The following is a 12,800-nucleotide window of genomic DNA, read 5'->3' on the forward strand; positions in this document are numbered from 1 at the left end:
TCAACATAAAAACCAATTTCAAATACAGAAAATTTAGATTTAAAAGTGTCTAGAGTCAATTCCATTAAATACTAATTTCGTAGCATAACTATGATTTACATTTTGCTAGGTTACATTTGAATTCCCGGAGAAGGCCCGCAAATCAATTCTGGGCCTCCTCAGACTCATTGAGAAAGACATGACAAAGTATCGTGAGTGGAAATCCATGATGAAGAGCAAAGATGAGGGATGAAGACCAAGCTTTCACTCCCTGTTTTGTGGTTAACACAATGGCCGACAAACGAAAGATTGCCGGTTCGACACCGGGAGGAGACGCTGGGTTAAATGGCCTTAAATGAGAAGGTTCCGTCAGGAAGAGCCTCTGCGGTAAAATCCGTGTTAAAATCAAAGCGGATTCAGCTCCTGTGAGGACGTGCGCGAAAATAAGGGAGCAGCCAGAAGTACTTTCTAAGATGCGGATGTCCTGGTAACCATTAAAATTAATTTATATAATCCTTTTAATTAACTCCACAAAAAAACTGTCCGACTTGTTTTTGTTTTTTTGTGTGTGTGTGGAGTTAATAAAAAAGGGTGTTTTCTAAAACACAAACTGCAAACTAAAAAACTAAAAACAAAAACGATCTCGACTTTACGCAAGCGTTTGATGCTTTTATTTTGAAGGCAGATGCGTCTGTTTTCCCGTTTGATTACGTCCTAATTTTGCACACTTGACCCTCATGTTGCCTACGTCAGCGCTAGAGGACAGCCCCAGTCGCGCTCACATTTATACAATGTATCTATTTAACACTATGGAAGCTCGTTTCCGCCACTAAAAAAAAAAAATCGCCATCCGTAACGCAAAATTTTGAGTTATTAACTCGAAATTTCGAGAAAATAACTCGAAATTTCGAGAAAATAACTCGAAATTTCGAGTTAATAACTCAAAATTTCGAGTTATTAACTCAAAATTTCGAGAAAATAACTCGAAATTTCAAGTTATTAACTCGAAATTTCGAGTTACAGATGGCGATATTAACTTGAAATTTCGAGTTAGCACAGCCAATCAGGATGCAGGAACGGATGCAGGAACGTCATTTCCTTGTTACCGGAAGCACAGGGCACAGCCGCACTCGGGTAGAGACTGCTGCATTGTCGCCAGGGTTTTCAGGTAGAGATGTAGTCTAACGAGTGGTAACTATCTAAAAGGTATGTAATCAGTGCAGATTTTTTCCGTTATGCCTCACTTATATGAAATATTTTAACACCACACGCTAAGATCGGTCTGGGGGTCGATGTTGAAGTGGCGGCATGACGGCACTATGTGCACAGCTTGGCTTGGCTAGTCGCCGTGCTAACGTAGCTGCTAACGTTTCCTCGTTCCGCTGTGAAAATAAATCAGATGTTCAACGTATGTTCCGCATGACTTTTCTCCCAGGTCATTCGCATCCCACCTGTCATGACATTTCGCCCCACAATTTGAGAACCACTGATTAGTGTTTAATTGCAGGGAAGGTATATTACCCAGGAAGTTATATTACAAGCTTCTCAACTACATTAAGTACACTAGACACCGAGACTTGATGATCATATGGTGGATTCATAAGTGATCATTTGTACATACTTGTTTACAGCATGGAAGACCTGACTGACTTCTTGAGACGAAGAGAAGTCTCTGAGGAAATAATACAAACCCTGGAGAATGAGAAGGTACATAATTCTAATTTTTTTTTCTTTTAAATACTACTTTTTTCATTCAATATATAATTGTATTTTCAAATATATATATGTGTGTGTGTGTGTGTGTGTGTGAAAGTGAATTATTTTTCCCTCTGTAGATCGATGCCAGTGTTATAAATCTGATGTCAGATGAGGAGCTGAAGACTTATCTACCATCATATGGTGATCGCCTTGCAGTATTTGGATTTTGCAGACGGCAGGGCAACAGCCGAAAGTCGACGCTTTTTGAACGTCTGAAAACCAAATTGTCCAAAAGAAAAACATCTGAAGATGGCAGCAGCACAGCGCAAGAACATTCAGAACCAACCCATAAAAGAAATGCTCTGAAGACAAAGAGAAAAATAGAAATAGGATGGATGCATTATGATGAAGATGCTGATGTTTTCAAGCAGGTTAGAGCTAGACGAGGAGGAGGGACAAGAAAAATGGTAATTTGCAAGGACGCTAAGAAAAGTGACATATTACAGGTTGCAAAAGATCTGTTCTTTCCAAATGGAGGAAATGTTCGGGGGCCCTTAACAGATTTTGAATGTGATCTAAAGGATTATCAAGAGATGACAGTTGATGGTGGATTAACAGTTGGAGAAATGTACAATGTTACAAAACTAAATATCCTTAGGTTTTACCTGACCACAAAAAAAACCCAAAGCAGCCCAGGTTTGCAATCATCTTCTCAAGACCAAAACTCCTCTTCTTTTACTGTTGCTACAGTTTCTTCATTTGCTCCTTTTGAACAAGTCAGCCCTGATGTGACACAAACTGTAGACACTACAGACAATAACCTTTCACTCTCTTCCATGCAGGCTGTAAGTGATAACTCTTCTTACAGCAGTGACATTGTTTTTGTTGGACCCGTCTCTGACAGTGAGTCAATAAATTTGGACGACACCCTGGTTTTAACTCCACAACCTGGCCCAACCAGTGAGAGAATGAAAAGAGTACTAGTCGTTCACAGAGGGCAGGTAATGCCAGAGCTCATTTCACATTTTAGTGCTAATGATCTCGAAGATGTTGACATTAAAATCCAGCTTGTACTGCCTGATGGAACACCTGAAAAAGCTTATGATCATGGAGGAGTTGTAAGAGACTGTCTTTCAGAATTCTGGAAGGAATTCTATGACCAGTGCACCACTGGAACTGCTTACAAAGTGCCCTTCTTAAGGCATGATTTTGGGCAGCAGGAGTGGGAGAGTGTGGGCAGAATCATTGCATTTGGATGGGCCACAGAGAAATATCTCCCTGTGAAAATTGCCCCTGCCATTCTGGAACAAGCTGCCTTTGGATATGTGAAGAGTGATATTGTGGAGAATTTTCTCAAGTTCATGCCTGAATCTGAGCGTACAGTGTTAGAGGCGTGGCAGTCAGATTTTAGCAGTGTGGACCAAGAAGAACTTGTAGACATACTTGATAACCAGAGCTGCAGAAGGATGCCAACAGCCTGCAATGCTACCGAAGTCCTAATGGAGCTTGCACACAAAACACTTGTCCAAGAGCCTGCCTATGTCATCGAACAGTGGGCGAAAACACTCAGCACTGCAGGTGAAAGCCTTTGTGATCTGTCTTCAGTATATGAAGCCCTCCAACCAAATGTGAGAAAGGTTCTCGGGTGTTTCACTTTTCCTGAAACAATGACGACCCATCAGAAGGTTATTCAGAAATACCTAACTACATATGTGAAGAATGTTGAGAAGCAACATTTGTGCTTGTTCCTTAGGTTTTGCACAGGTTCAGACTTATATCTTGGAAAGAACATCATTGTTGCATTTAACGAACTTGAAGGTTTCCAGAGGCGACCTGTGGCACACACATGTGGATGTGTACTGGAGCTGTCAATAAATTATGACAGCTATCCTGATTTTAGTTCTGAGATGAACAGAGTGTTGGAATCCAATGTGTGGGTCATGGACATTATCTAATACTTTAATTCACAAACACTGGATCTGGACCCACAGATTTGTACAAGAGATTGTATTTGAGTTGTGCACTAAAACAGAACTGTTACAATGTGAATCACATGTTTCAAAACTGATTCCTGAGAAAGTTATTGGTGAAACACTAATTGAATTCAACTTGAGGTACAAAATTAGAGACTTGAATTTATTTGTGTGTGTTCTTATTACACGGCAATATGTTTTGAAAACACTTGATTAATGCACTTCTGCAGAGGTGTCAAAGTGGCAGCCTGGAGGCCTTTTTATAAAAATTCCTATTGCCTCATTCAGCATCTGCGCATACCAAGTTAAAAATCAAAGTATCTTTACACATTTATAAATTTTTTCTATAATTTCATTAGCCATACTCAATCCAAAAAAAGAAGGAAAAACTTAATTTAAATCTGACAGTTTAGTTATCTAATGTTATAAAGTGAGATTATAGTGGCTCCTCAGAAGTTACAGTTTGAGACCCCTGCAGTAATATAGTTAATATATCTAACATGTTCTATTATAATGCACAAGTTTTAATGTTTACAAGTTCAGTTTTATATTATATGCCAGTAATTCAATAGTTATTTTTTGTGCACCTCTATTCAGCCATCTGGGTTATGGTGACTATGTTGCTAAAATGAGTGGCCATAAAGCATAATTGATATATTTTTATTTTGGACTTAAGTGAAATCAACAAGTGCTCAGCTGGGGGTTGTTTCTTGATGTATCAGGAGGGATAAAAGTCTTGTTTCTCCCTTCTTTCATTGCACTGCATGACTGATTTTTCTTATTAACTTTTTTCCCCAATATTTTTTCAGCTTTAAACCTTAATGTTTTTGGTTCATAGAATTTTAGGCCACTATGTTCTTATTTCAGAAAGTTTAGGACATCTTTGTAAAATCTTGCCATTTTACCTGTTCTTATCTTAAATTCTTTGATATTTTACAAGTTTTGCACATTTTTGATTTGTGTAGTCACTTTTTTTTTAACTTACTGCTCTGGATTAAATGTTAATTGCTAAGTGTCCCTGTTTTTGAGATTTGTGTATTATAATAAAGTATTCAAGGAGACTACAATGACAGAGCTCAGTTCATTTTTATATATATTTTTGGACAGACAATCATCACCTTGCTTAGTTAAGCTCATCTATAAGCTAGATTTTCTATATAAAAAAATCTAGACAACCAAATTAGTAATTTAACATTATCAGAAAAAAATAAAATTAAGAGACATCAAAAATGAGATACAAGTGAACAAGGATTAAAAAAAATATCTTCAGAAAGCTAAAATCATAAATCCACCATGAGACATATCACTTTACCTTAATGATCTCCAAATACCAGGTTTGACAGGCAGCATGTGTAAGATTTAAGCCTTTGTACATGAAAAAACTGGGATGTTCTCTTTGTGCAGACAACAATTACTGTAGAAATAACAACAAAAAAAAAAAGACTAGATTAAGATTAAGATAGTGTTTATTTGTCACATGCACAGTTATACACAGTACAATGCACAGTGAAATGTATTTTGTACCTGCAACCATATATACACACACATATAAATAAGAAGAATAAAAAAAAAAAAGTAATTCACACTATACACTATACTCTATATACTATACAGTGTGAATTACTTTTTTTTTTTTAATTTTTATTCTTCTAAGCCAGAGGACTAACTGTTCCTAAGGAAGCACAAAGGTTAAAGGACATGTGCTTTCAACAGCTCTGTCAAATGCATAAATAGGTATAACCTTTAAGGCAATGTCTCCAACTGAGCAAGCATGAGCTGCCTTAGTTGTACATACAGATCCACTGTATCAAACACATCATTTGTGAAGCCCAGAGCATGTTCAGCCATCAGTTCTACACAGAGATGAAAGACATCCTCATCACATGGAAAGTCTTTGAACACACATTCTTCAAGGCAGGCTTCAACTTTCTCCATATTGACATGCTGGAGACAGTCTCTCGCTCCATAGATGTCTGGGAGGGCATACATAAAAGACGGTCGACCATGAGGACTGCGGGAGTTGTGGACTGGGCGTATTCTGTGGTCGTTCCAAGCCAAAGCAACTTCGTTTAATTCCTCCTTGATGACAAAAATACACACAAGTAACATTTTTAATTTAAACCTGTACAAAAAACAACTAACTTCTGCATAAATTATGTTAGATTACGTGACACCATTATTGTACCTTTGTAATGCAAACTTTGTTCTAATTTCACTATTTTTAAGATTAAGATTAAGATAGTGTTTATTTGTCACATGCAGTTATACACAGTACAATGCACAACATGTTAATGTATATACATAGGCACAGTTGTGGCTTAGATCATGATGTATGCATTTTAATTTATTTTTAGCTAAAACTGTATATGTATAATATGGGGATTTGAATTCTTATTTATTTATTAGTTTTGGCCCACTATAAATGATCAATTTCAGAGACACATATAAACCCACATAATGAATTTGTAATATGTGTACCTTGATATTCATTTTAATATATTTATCTGAAAAAAAGAGATCAGATTTAAAACTATAATTTTCATGTGTACTTTAATGTATACAGTATTTCAGCAATATGCCAAAGGCCATGTATGCTGCTAAAACAGTCAGTTACAACAGATATCAGTAGGTAAACTCACCTGTATAATGTGAAGAAAGCAGAACTGGACCAATGATTTGTCCAAGAACGAGTCTGAGAAGTGTCCATCCTCTCTTAGTTTGTCAAACAGGTCGATCCAGTACTGGACACACTGACTTCGTAAGATTAGCCACCATCTTTCAACACGCTGATTTCCTGTACTTGCTCCAAAAGTGACATGATCAGTTTCTGAATCACTGTCTGAAAAATGTAAAAACCTTTGCATCTGGGCCACATGGACGTTTTCTGTTCCTAAATCTAATCTCACTCGATCAGGGCATCCACCATGTTGAATCACGGCATCCATGTAGTAACCAGCAATCACTCTGGGGTCATTATTTGTCTTGTAAGCTTCAAGCCATATAACGCTCCTTGAGAAGCCGTCAATACATCCACTTATTGCAATTCCAAATGGCTTAAGCTTATCGTATCCGTCGATGTGCCACACATAGTTGGGGCCTCTGCTATGATACACTCGCCTCCGCAGTCGTCTACGGGACCTTAAATCCACACCTTCACCGTCGAGTAAACGGAGCAGAAGACGAACTGTTTCTCTGTCAGTCACAATTCCATTCATCCAACACTTCTGGTGCATCCAGCGATATCCATGTGACTGACCTGAGTTTTCCAGTTGCGCTTGTATAAAAGCCGCCACCTCTTCCACCTCAGTTTTGTTCTTTCTGCGCCAAAGTCTGTTCTTGTGTAAGATCCTTTCGAGGGTGCGTTTGCTGATAATGATGCCATGTGATTCAGCTAATAACGCAAGGATTTCATCGTTTGTAAATCCTCGCTGAAAGTACTTAGCAATTTGCTCATTCATGATCGGATCTGTACTGGTAGCTTAGCTGTAGCATTGATAACTGGTGTCTTCCGGGTTTTATTTCCGTAACAAGGAAATGACGTACCATCACCACGCATCTTGATTGGCTTTGCTAACTCGAAATTTCGAGTTATTAACTCAAAATTTCGAGTTATTAACTCGAAATTTTGAGTTATTTTCTTGAAATTTCGAGTTAATAACTCAAAATTTCGAGTTAATAACTCAAAATTTTGAGTTATTTTCTTGAAATTTCGAGTTATTAACTCAAAATTTTGAGTTAATAACTCAAAATTTTGAGTTATGGATGGCGATTTTTTTTTTTTTAGTGGCGGAAACGAGCTTCCATATAACACTAAATCAATCCGTAACTCCAATTAAGTGCACGTCTGTCATCAGCATCAGCACCATCCTCATCACAGTGTATCGCACACTATAAAGGCAGAAACGCAGTTATTACTAGAACATAACTGTTGTTGAACAAACCTCATTGTACACTGACAGCTTAACACTTTTTTTCTTCACTCGTAATCTTTAAGTGTGTAATTAACTACAAAATAAGTTAATAAGTTAACCCAGTTGAGTTATATAATATATAATATTTTTAAAAAAGAAAGAATAAAAGCACCTTCCTCATTTGTTGTTATATCACCGAAGGTTACTGGAAAACTTGAAATTACAGTTCAATTTTAAAAACGTGTAATATTTTTTTTAATAACCACAATGCATATATAAGGTTTTATATTCTTTTTAGAGGCATTAGAGGCTATAAACACAAAATGAGCCACCACCTCTACTTTTTTCTTTTCGTTTTCTTTTTTTTTTTTTTTTTGGTTTGAGTTTTAGTAAAAAAAAAAAAAAAAAAAAAAAAAAAAAAAAAAAAAACACCCCAGTCAGCTATTTATTTGCTTTAAGTTTAGTGTAATGTTATTGCTGGCTGAGCACTAGTGAACGTAGTGGGAAAAAAAGTGAAGGAAAACAAACTATTTGGGCCGGAAGATCCTCAAATCCTGTTTGGTCTCCTGGGAGTGTTTACAAGGGAATGTGGCTCTTTATCTCCAGCAGACCACTGGAGATAGTGGAAATGATCTGCTTCAGGTTGATAGAAACTACACTTATTTCGTTCTCTTTTTAAAATTATTTCTCACAGTAGATTAAAAAGGTGAAATGTGGTGTTTTGACGCATAACAAGCACAAATGTTATAATTCACAGAAGGGCTCATATCCTTCCAGAAAACCCCCCAAAATGCTGAAGTTTCCAATGAAGTGGTAGTTTTGTTGATATGAATCACACCGGAGAAGTAAGAATGGAGACATTCCTGGAAGTGAGCAAACATGCCCAAAAAAAGGCATTTTTTTGGTTAGCAGGAAGGGGAGTGATAGCACACTGTCCTAAAGACAGCTAAATAGTTGACACATCCTGGCAGAAGAGATATGAAACACAGTGGTTGTTCCCACAGTGACCCAAATGGTGCAGAGTTGACCATCTTCCTGTTTCATCATTTGACGTCAACTTACTGAGTGGTGAAAATAGCAGCATGTAAATACCCAATAAACCCAGTAAAGTATGATGACCCTTGAATATCCACACATAAAGAAAATGCAGGTTTTAATTGTTGTAATATGCACAGAACTGGGGTTGGGTAGTAAAGGATTATGTTTAATCAAGATTGTGTAATTAAAATAATAACTATAGTCGGCCTAGATTACCTTCCTCATCAGAAGGCAGCAGTAACTTTAATAACCACTTATAAGCAAGGTATGCAGAATACTTTTTTTTTTGGCACAATTTGGGCTCCTTAGTACCTGCTGGGCATCATTTAAATACCACAGCCTCCCTGAGTAGTTACTTTTGTTGACCTTGTCCATCCATTCACAGTGGAACCATCTTTTGATCTCTGTGCTCAGCAGGATCACGTGTCCATGTCACAAAGCTCAAATCATCTCAAACTGATTTCTTGACCATGACACTGAGTTCACTATACTCAAAAGGCCTCCACAGTCACCAGATCTCAGTCTAATAGAGCACCTTTGACATGTTGTGGAATCAGAGAGTCAAATCATGGATGTGCAGCAACTGTGTGATGTTCTCATATCAATATGGAACAAAATCTCAGAGGAATGTTTCCAGCAACTTGTTGAACCTGCGCCATGAAGAACAAAGGAAATGCTAAGTGCACAACTAGGTTCTTAAAATGTGTTCCTAATGAAGTGGACAGTGAGTGTCTATATGTAGGCTATACCAGCTAATACTCTAAAAGTGATGCGGCCTTATTGAATGCTGAAGTGCCCTGTATGACTGTCTGTAGACTACTTCAGTGGATTCTAGAGCCCCCCTGTGGTGTGATTTGGCTACTGCATGGGAACCTGACAAACGTGCGTAACAAATTAAGACCCTCCACTACAGGCACTTTCCTGCAAACGACCGCGAGATGACAAAACAGTGAGAGGCCTTCATGACCGGAGAAACTTCCACTTTTCATAACAGTTAAAGCGCAGGTAATACTGATAACTAACCATGTTCTATTTAACTGCACCAGTACAGACTGTGCACCAGCAGCACGTGGAAGTCAGCCACAGTCACGCTGAGATATCACAGTACAGTTACTACTATTGCTTTACATGAGTCACTATAGTTATATTTTCACAATTATTTCTCGTCTACTAAAATGGTATCCAAACATTTTATGTAATTTCTCTAAACGATATAAAAACACAAAGAAAAAAGTACAACAACCAAGCATTTACACATTTACTGGAATGCTCCAGAGTAATGCAGCAGAGAATGTTTCGTAATAATGTTCCTTTTATTTAACAAACTATCAGGAATTATGATGCAGATTAAGGAAATCAATATTACTCTACAGAGCCACCCAGTGGCAAAATATAAAACTACAAGTTTCAGACCTCAGCCTTTGTGTGATGTTAACTGATGCTGCGGTTATGATGCTACATTTTCTCATCTGCTAAACAGCCTTTACAAATGACCAAGTCAAACATTTTAAAATATCTAGAAGTGGCTTTGCCTTTTTAGCTCTTAGTTGTGTTTGACCTGGAGAAACGGCTTCTGACCTGGAAAGATTCTGGTTTGGTTGCTGCACAGCATCCAAACCAGAATCTATTCATGAGCTACTTACAGACATTATAGCTACAGAACAGATTCACTCTTAGTAAGTGATAAACAAACAACCTTTTATTAAGGGGTTATTAACGCTCATTGCTGCAGATTTGGTGGTCCATTAGACAAGAGCGACTGCGCTGTTGTAGAACAGAAAGGCTAAACACAAAAGAGATTTTTAATAATCCCCAGAATTGATCCTATTAAAGACTAAAGAATTAGTAGATAACACATTAACAAAGCAGCAGCAGTGTAAAGCCTTTTAAAAGGTGACTTTAAAGTCCAAAGCAGTACAGCTAAACAAAGGCAATCCATATCAGCCACTTTCTAATTGTGATGTAGGTCACTAGAAGCTAGAATTCTCCATCAATTGTGCTCCACAAATAAGTGATTGATGATACTCTGTCTCTTTCGCACTTGACTGACTGATTCATTAATTAATGCTAAATACCACTTTGCAAGCTTATTGGTTTGCAGCAGTCTTAGGAGAGATAAAACAAGAGATGGTGTTGGTTTTACATGCTTTAAAATCGCTTGGAGTTAATAGTGTGTGAAAGATGCAGCAGCCAAAAGATGTTAGGACTCTAATTTGCTTGTTCATGATGATGAGGTCCAGCCTATCTTTTTTTTTTTTTTTTGAAGATGTGTATAGCCATTGCTCAAGTAATTGCTGGCACGCTGTACTTCTATCTCTAAAATTAAACTGATAATGAAGCTGTGGGCGAACAAGCTGCCATTGCGGTGCCGTTTTCGGTCTCATTTCCTGTCCTGTCAAAATAAGCTGCAAACAGATTTGGCCTCTGTTAAAAAATAACTAAAAAAAAAAAAACAGTGAAAATGCAGTTTCATCTAATGATAGACCAGCATAAAAATCCAGCTGAGCGACTGAGCCCAACTCACATCAGCTTCCCATTAGTGGTCAGCACCCACCCTTTACTGTGCCACCAGTTTCACCGCTGTTAACGACTTCCTTAAGTTAGAAACTCACATTAGAGACTTCTGATCTGGGATCAGGGGATTAATATTCACCTGTCATTACTCAGTGTCAGACTCGGTGTCAAACTGCTTAACAAATAAATGTTCAGCCTCCTTCATATGAAGATGCTTTTTTATTATTATTGTGTCTTTGGAAAGCGGTGGCGATGAGACAGAGACCAGACAAAATGTTCTTGCTTACATCGCTGCCTTGCCTCCATAGTGCTTTCACATTACTTTCAAGCAAAAGTTGCAAAGAGCCGCTTGCTTGTGAGGCTGCTGGTTAACCCTTTACAGCAGGGCCGTGATGTAGATCTGCGACTGGAACTCAAAATCTCAATCACAACTCACATGTTCCCTTTTCTGTTTTTTTTAAGGCCTTTGCTGTTTATTCTCCCCCACCCCACCCCCCCCTTCCCCTCACAACAGTAAATTACAGAAGCAGTACTGAAAATAAAAGTCTTAATTTCTTCTTCTTGTAAAAAAAAAAAAAAAAAGAAAGAAAGAAAAATTCTGCACAAAATTCTGAATGACAGTACAAAACGAAGCGTTAATATGCCATGTAAATGTGCGTGTGTGTGGGGGGGGGCATTACAGTTGGAAAAATCTAGTCTGCTTTTTTCAATAATGAAAACATCTCAATAATTTTTACATTTCAGAATTATATCACATAATCTGAAACTATATATATTTATATATATATATAAAAATGAAAAGGAAATGAAAACAGGTGTTTTTGACTTTCTTCGGTTTGTCTTTTTTTTTTTTTTTTTTTTTTGCAAATGAATGCTATAAACACATAACCTCTTAAATATATTTGTCAGTTCAACATTATTTCGTTTGAGTCCACGCTACAGTATCCTTTCTCTCGAGCTGCTGCAGCTACAGCGCTCTATAGCTGAAAGCACGGCCGGGACGGTGTAGAAGCTGAGGAGAGAGGGGTCGTCCAGTCTGAAATGAACAAGCTTAGGATGTGTGTTCACCACGGCACAACGTACAAAGCACATCGATGTAAAAGACGTCACGCTTCTCAGGATCGAGTTTTTTGATTGTTTTGACTGTGGTGCGGAAAACCACTCAGTTCAGGGCCCCGTGGGCCCCGGCGTCCTGATACTGTTGACCTCATACAAAGAGTCTCGAGAGAGTTGAAGAGTTCACATCTGGGTGACATTTCACTTCTTTTAAGCTTAAAAAAGAGACCGAAAAACAAACATGTTGCTGTTCTCTACAAATGTCCCGCCAGACCCCTTTTGGTTTTCTTCCTGGGGTCTCAGACAGAGCAACGCAAGTACTCAGTTCTTTTGCGACTTGAAGGGGCGACCATCCTTTGGTAAAGCCATGGAGGGAGGCCGGGGTGACCTGATTCAGGTGATGCTGCTCGATTCTCCCCCCCCACCCCCGCTGTACCAGTGTCCTGTCCTTTTTGACATCAGCTCTGACATCACAACATTATGGCTGCTACACGTGAAACACGTAAAAACTCTTTGCAGCCCCAAAGGGGGCTCAAGCTACACTACAGCATGTGGACAATACAAACTGGGTTTATCATGAGACACGTGTCTGGCTAAATTACTGATAGCACCATTCGTCAGTTAGCGTGTT

At 38.2% G+C, this 12,800-nt stretch overlaps 2 protein-coding genes across 3 annotated transcripts; one reads left to right on the forward strand and one right to left on the reverse strand.

Moving 5' to 3' along the window:
• The first annotated feature begins 1,087 nt into the window (after window positions 1-1,087).
• LOC115799089 (uncharacterized) lies at window positions 1,088-4,632 on the forward strand. 2 transcript variants are annotated; one of them, XM_030756049.1, is made up of 3 exons: window positions 1,088-1,185; window positions 1,611-1,686; window positions 1,793-4,632. In XM_030756049.1, the coding sequence occupies exon 3, from the start codon at window positions 1,839-1,841 to the stop codon at window positions 3,630-3,632; it is 1,794 nt and encodes a 597-aa protein (XP_030611909.1). In that variant the 5' UTR covers window positions 1,088-1,185; window positions 1,611-1,686; window positions 1,793-1,838; the 3' UTR covers window positions 3,633-4,632. The 2 variants fall into 2 exon arrangements, with proteins under 2 accessions (XP_030611909.1, XP_030611908.1); XM_030756048.1 differs by having other exon boundaries at window positions 1,815-4,632.
• Window positions 4,633-5,269: 637 nt separating this feature from the next.
• On the reverse strand, window positions 5,270-7,258 carry LOC115799683 (uncharacterized). The gene is made up of 2 exons (XM_030756936.1): window positions 6,290-7,258; window positions 5,270-5,729 (listed from the first exon to the last, which is right to left on the reverse strand). The coding sequence occupies exons 1-2, from the start codon at window positions 7,106-7,108 to the stop codon at window positions 5,394-5,396; spliced, it is 1,155 nt and encodes a 384-aa protein (XP_030612796.1). The 5' UTR covers window positions 7,109-7,258; the 3' UTR covers window positions 5,270-5,393.
• Window positions 7,259-12,800: the final 5,542 nt, after the last annotated feature.

The sequence above is a fragment of the Archocentrus centrarchus genome, chromosome 20 (assembly GCF_007364275.1).
Source record: "Archocentrus centrarchus isolate MPI-CPG fArcCen1 chromosome 20, fArcCen1, whole genome shotgun sequence".
Taxonomy (NCBI): Eukaryota; Metazoa; Chordata; class Actinopteri; order Cichliformes; family Cichlidae; genus Archocentrus; species Archocentrus centrarchus.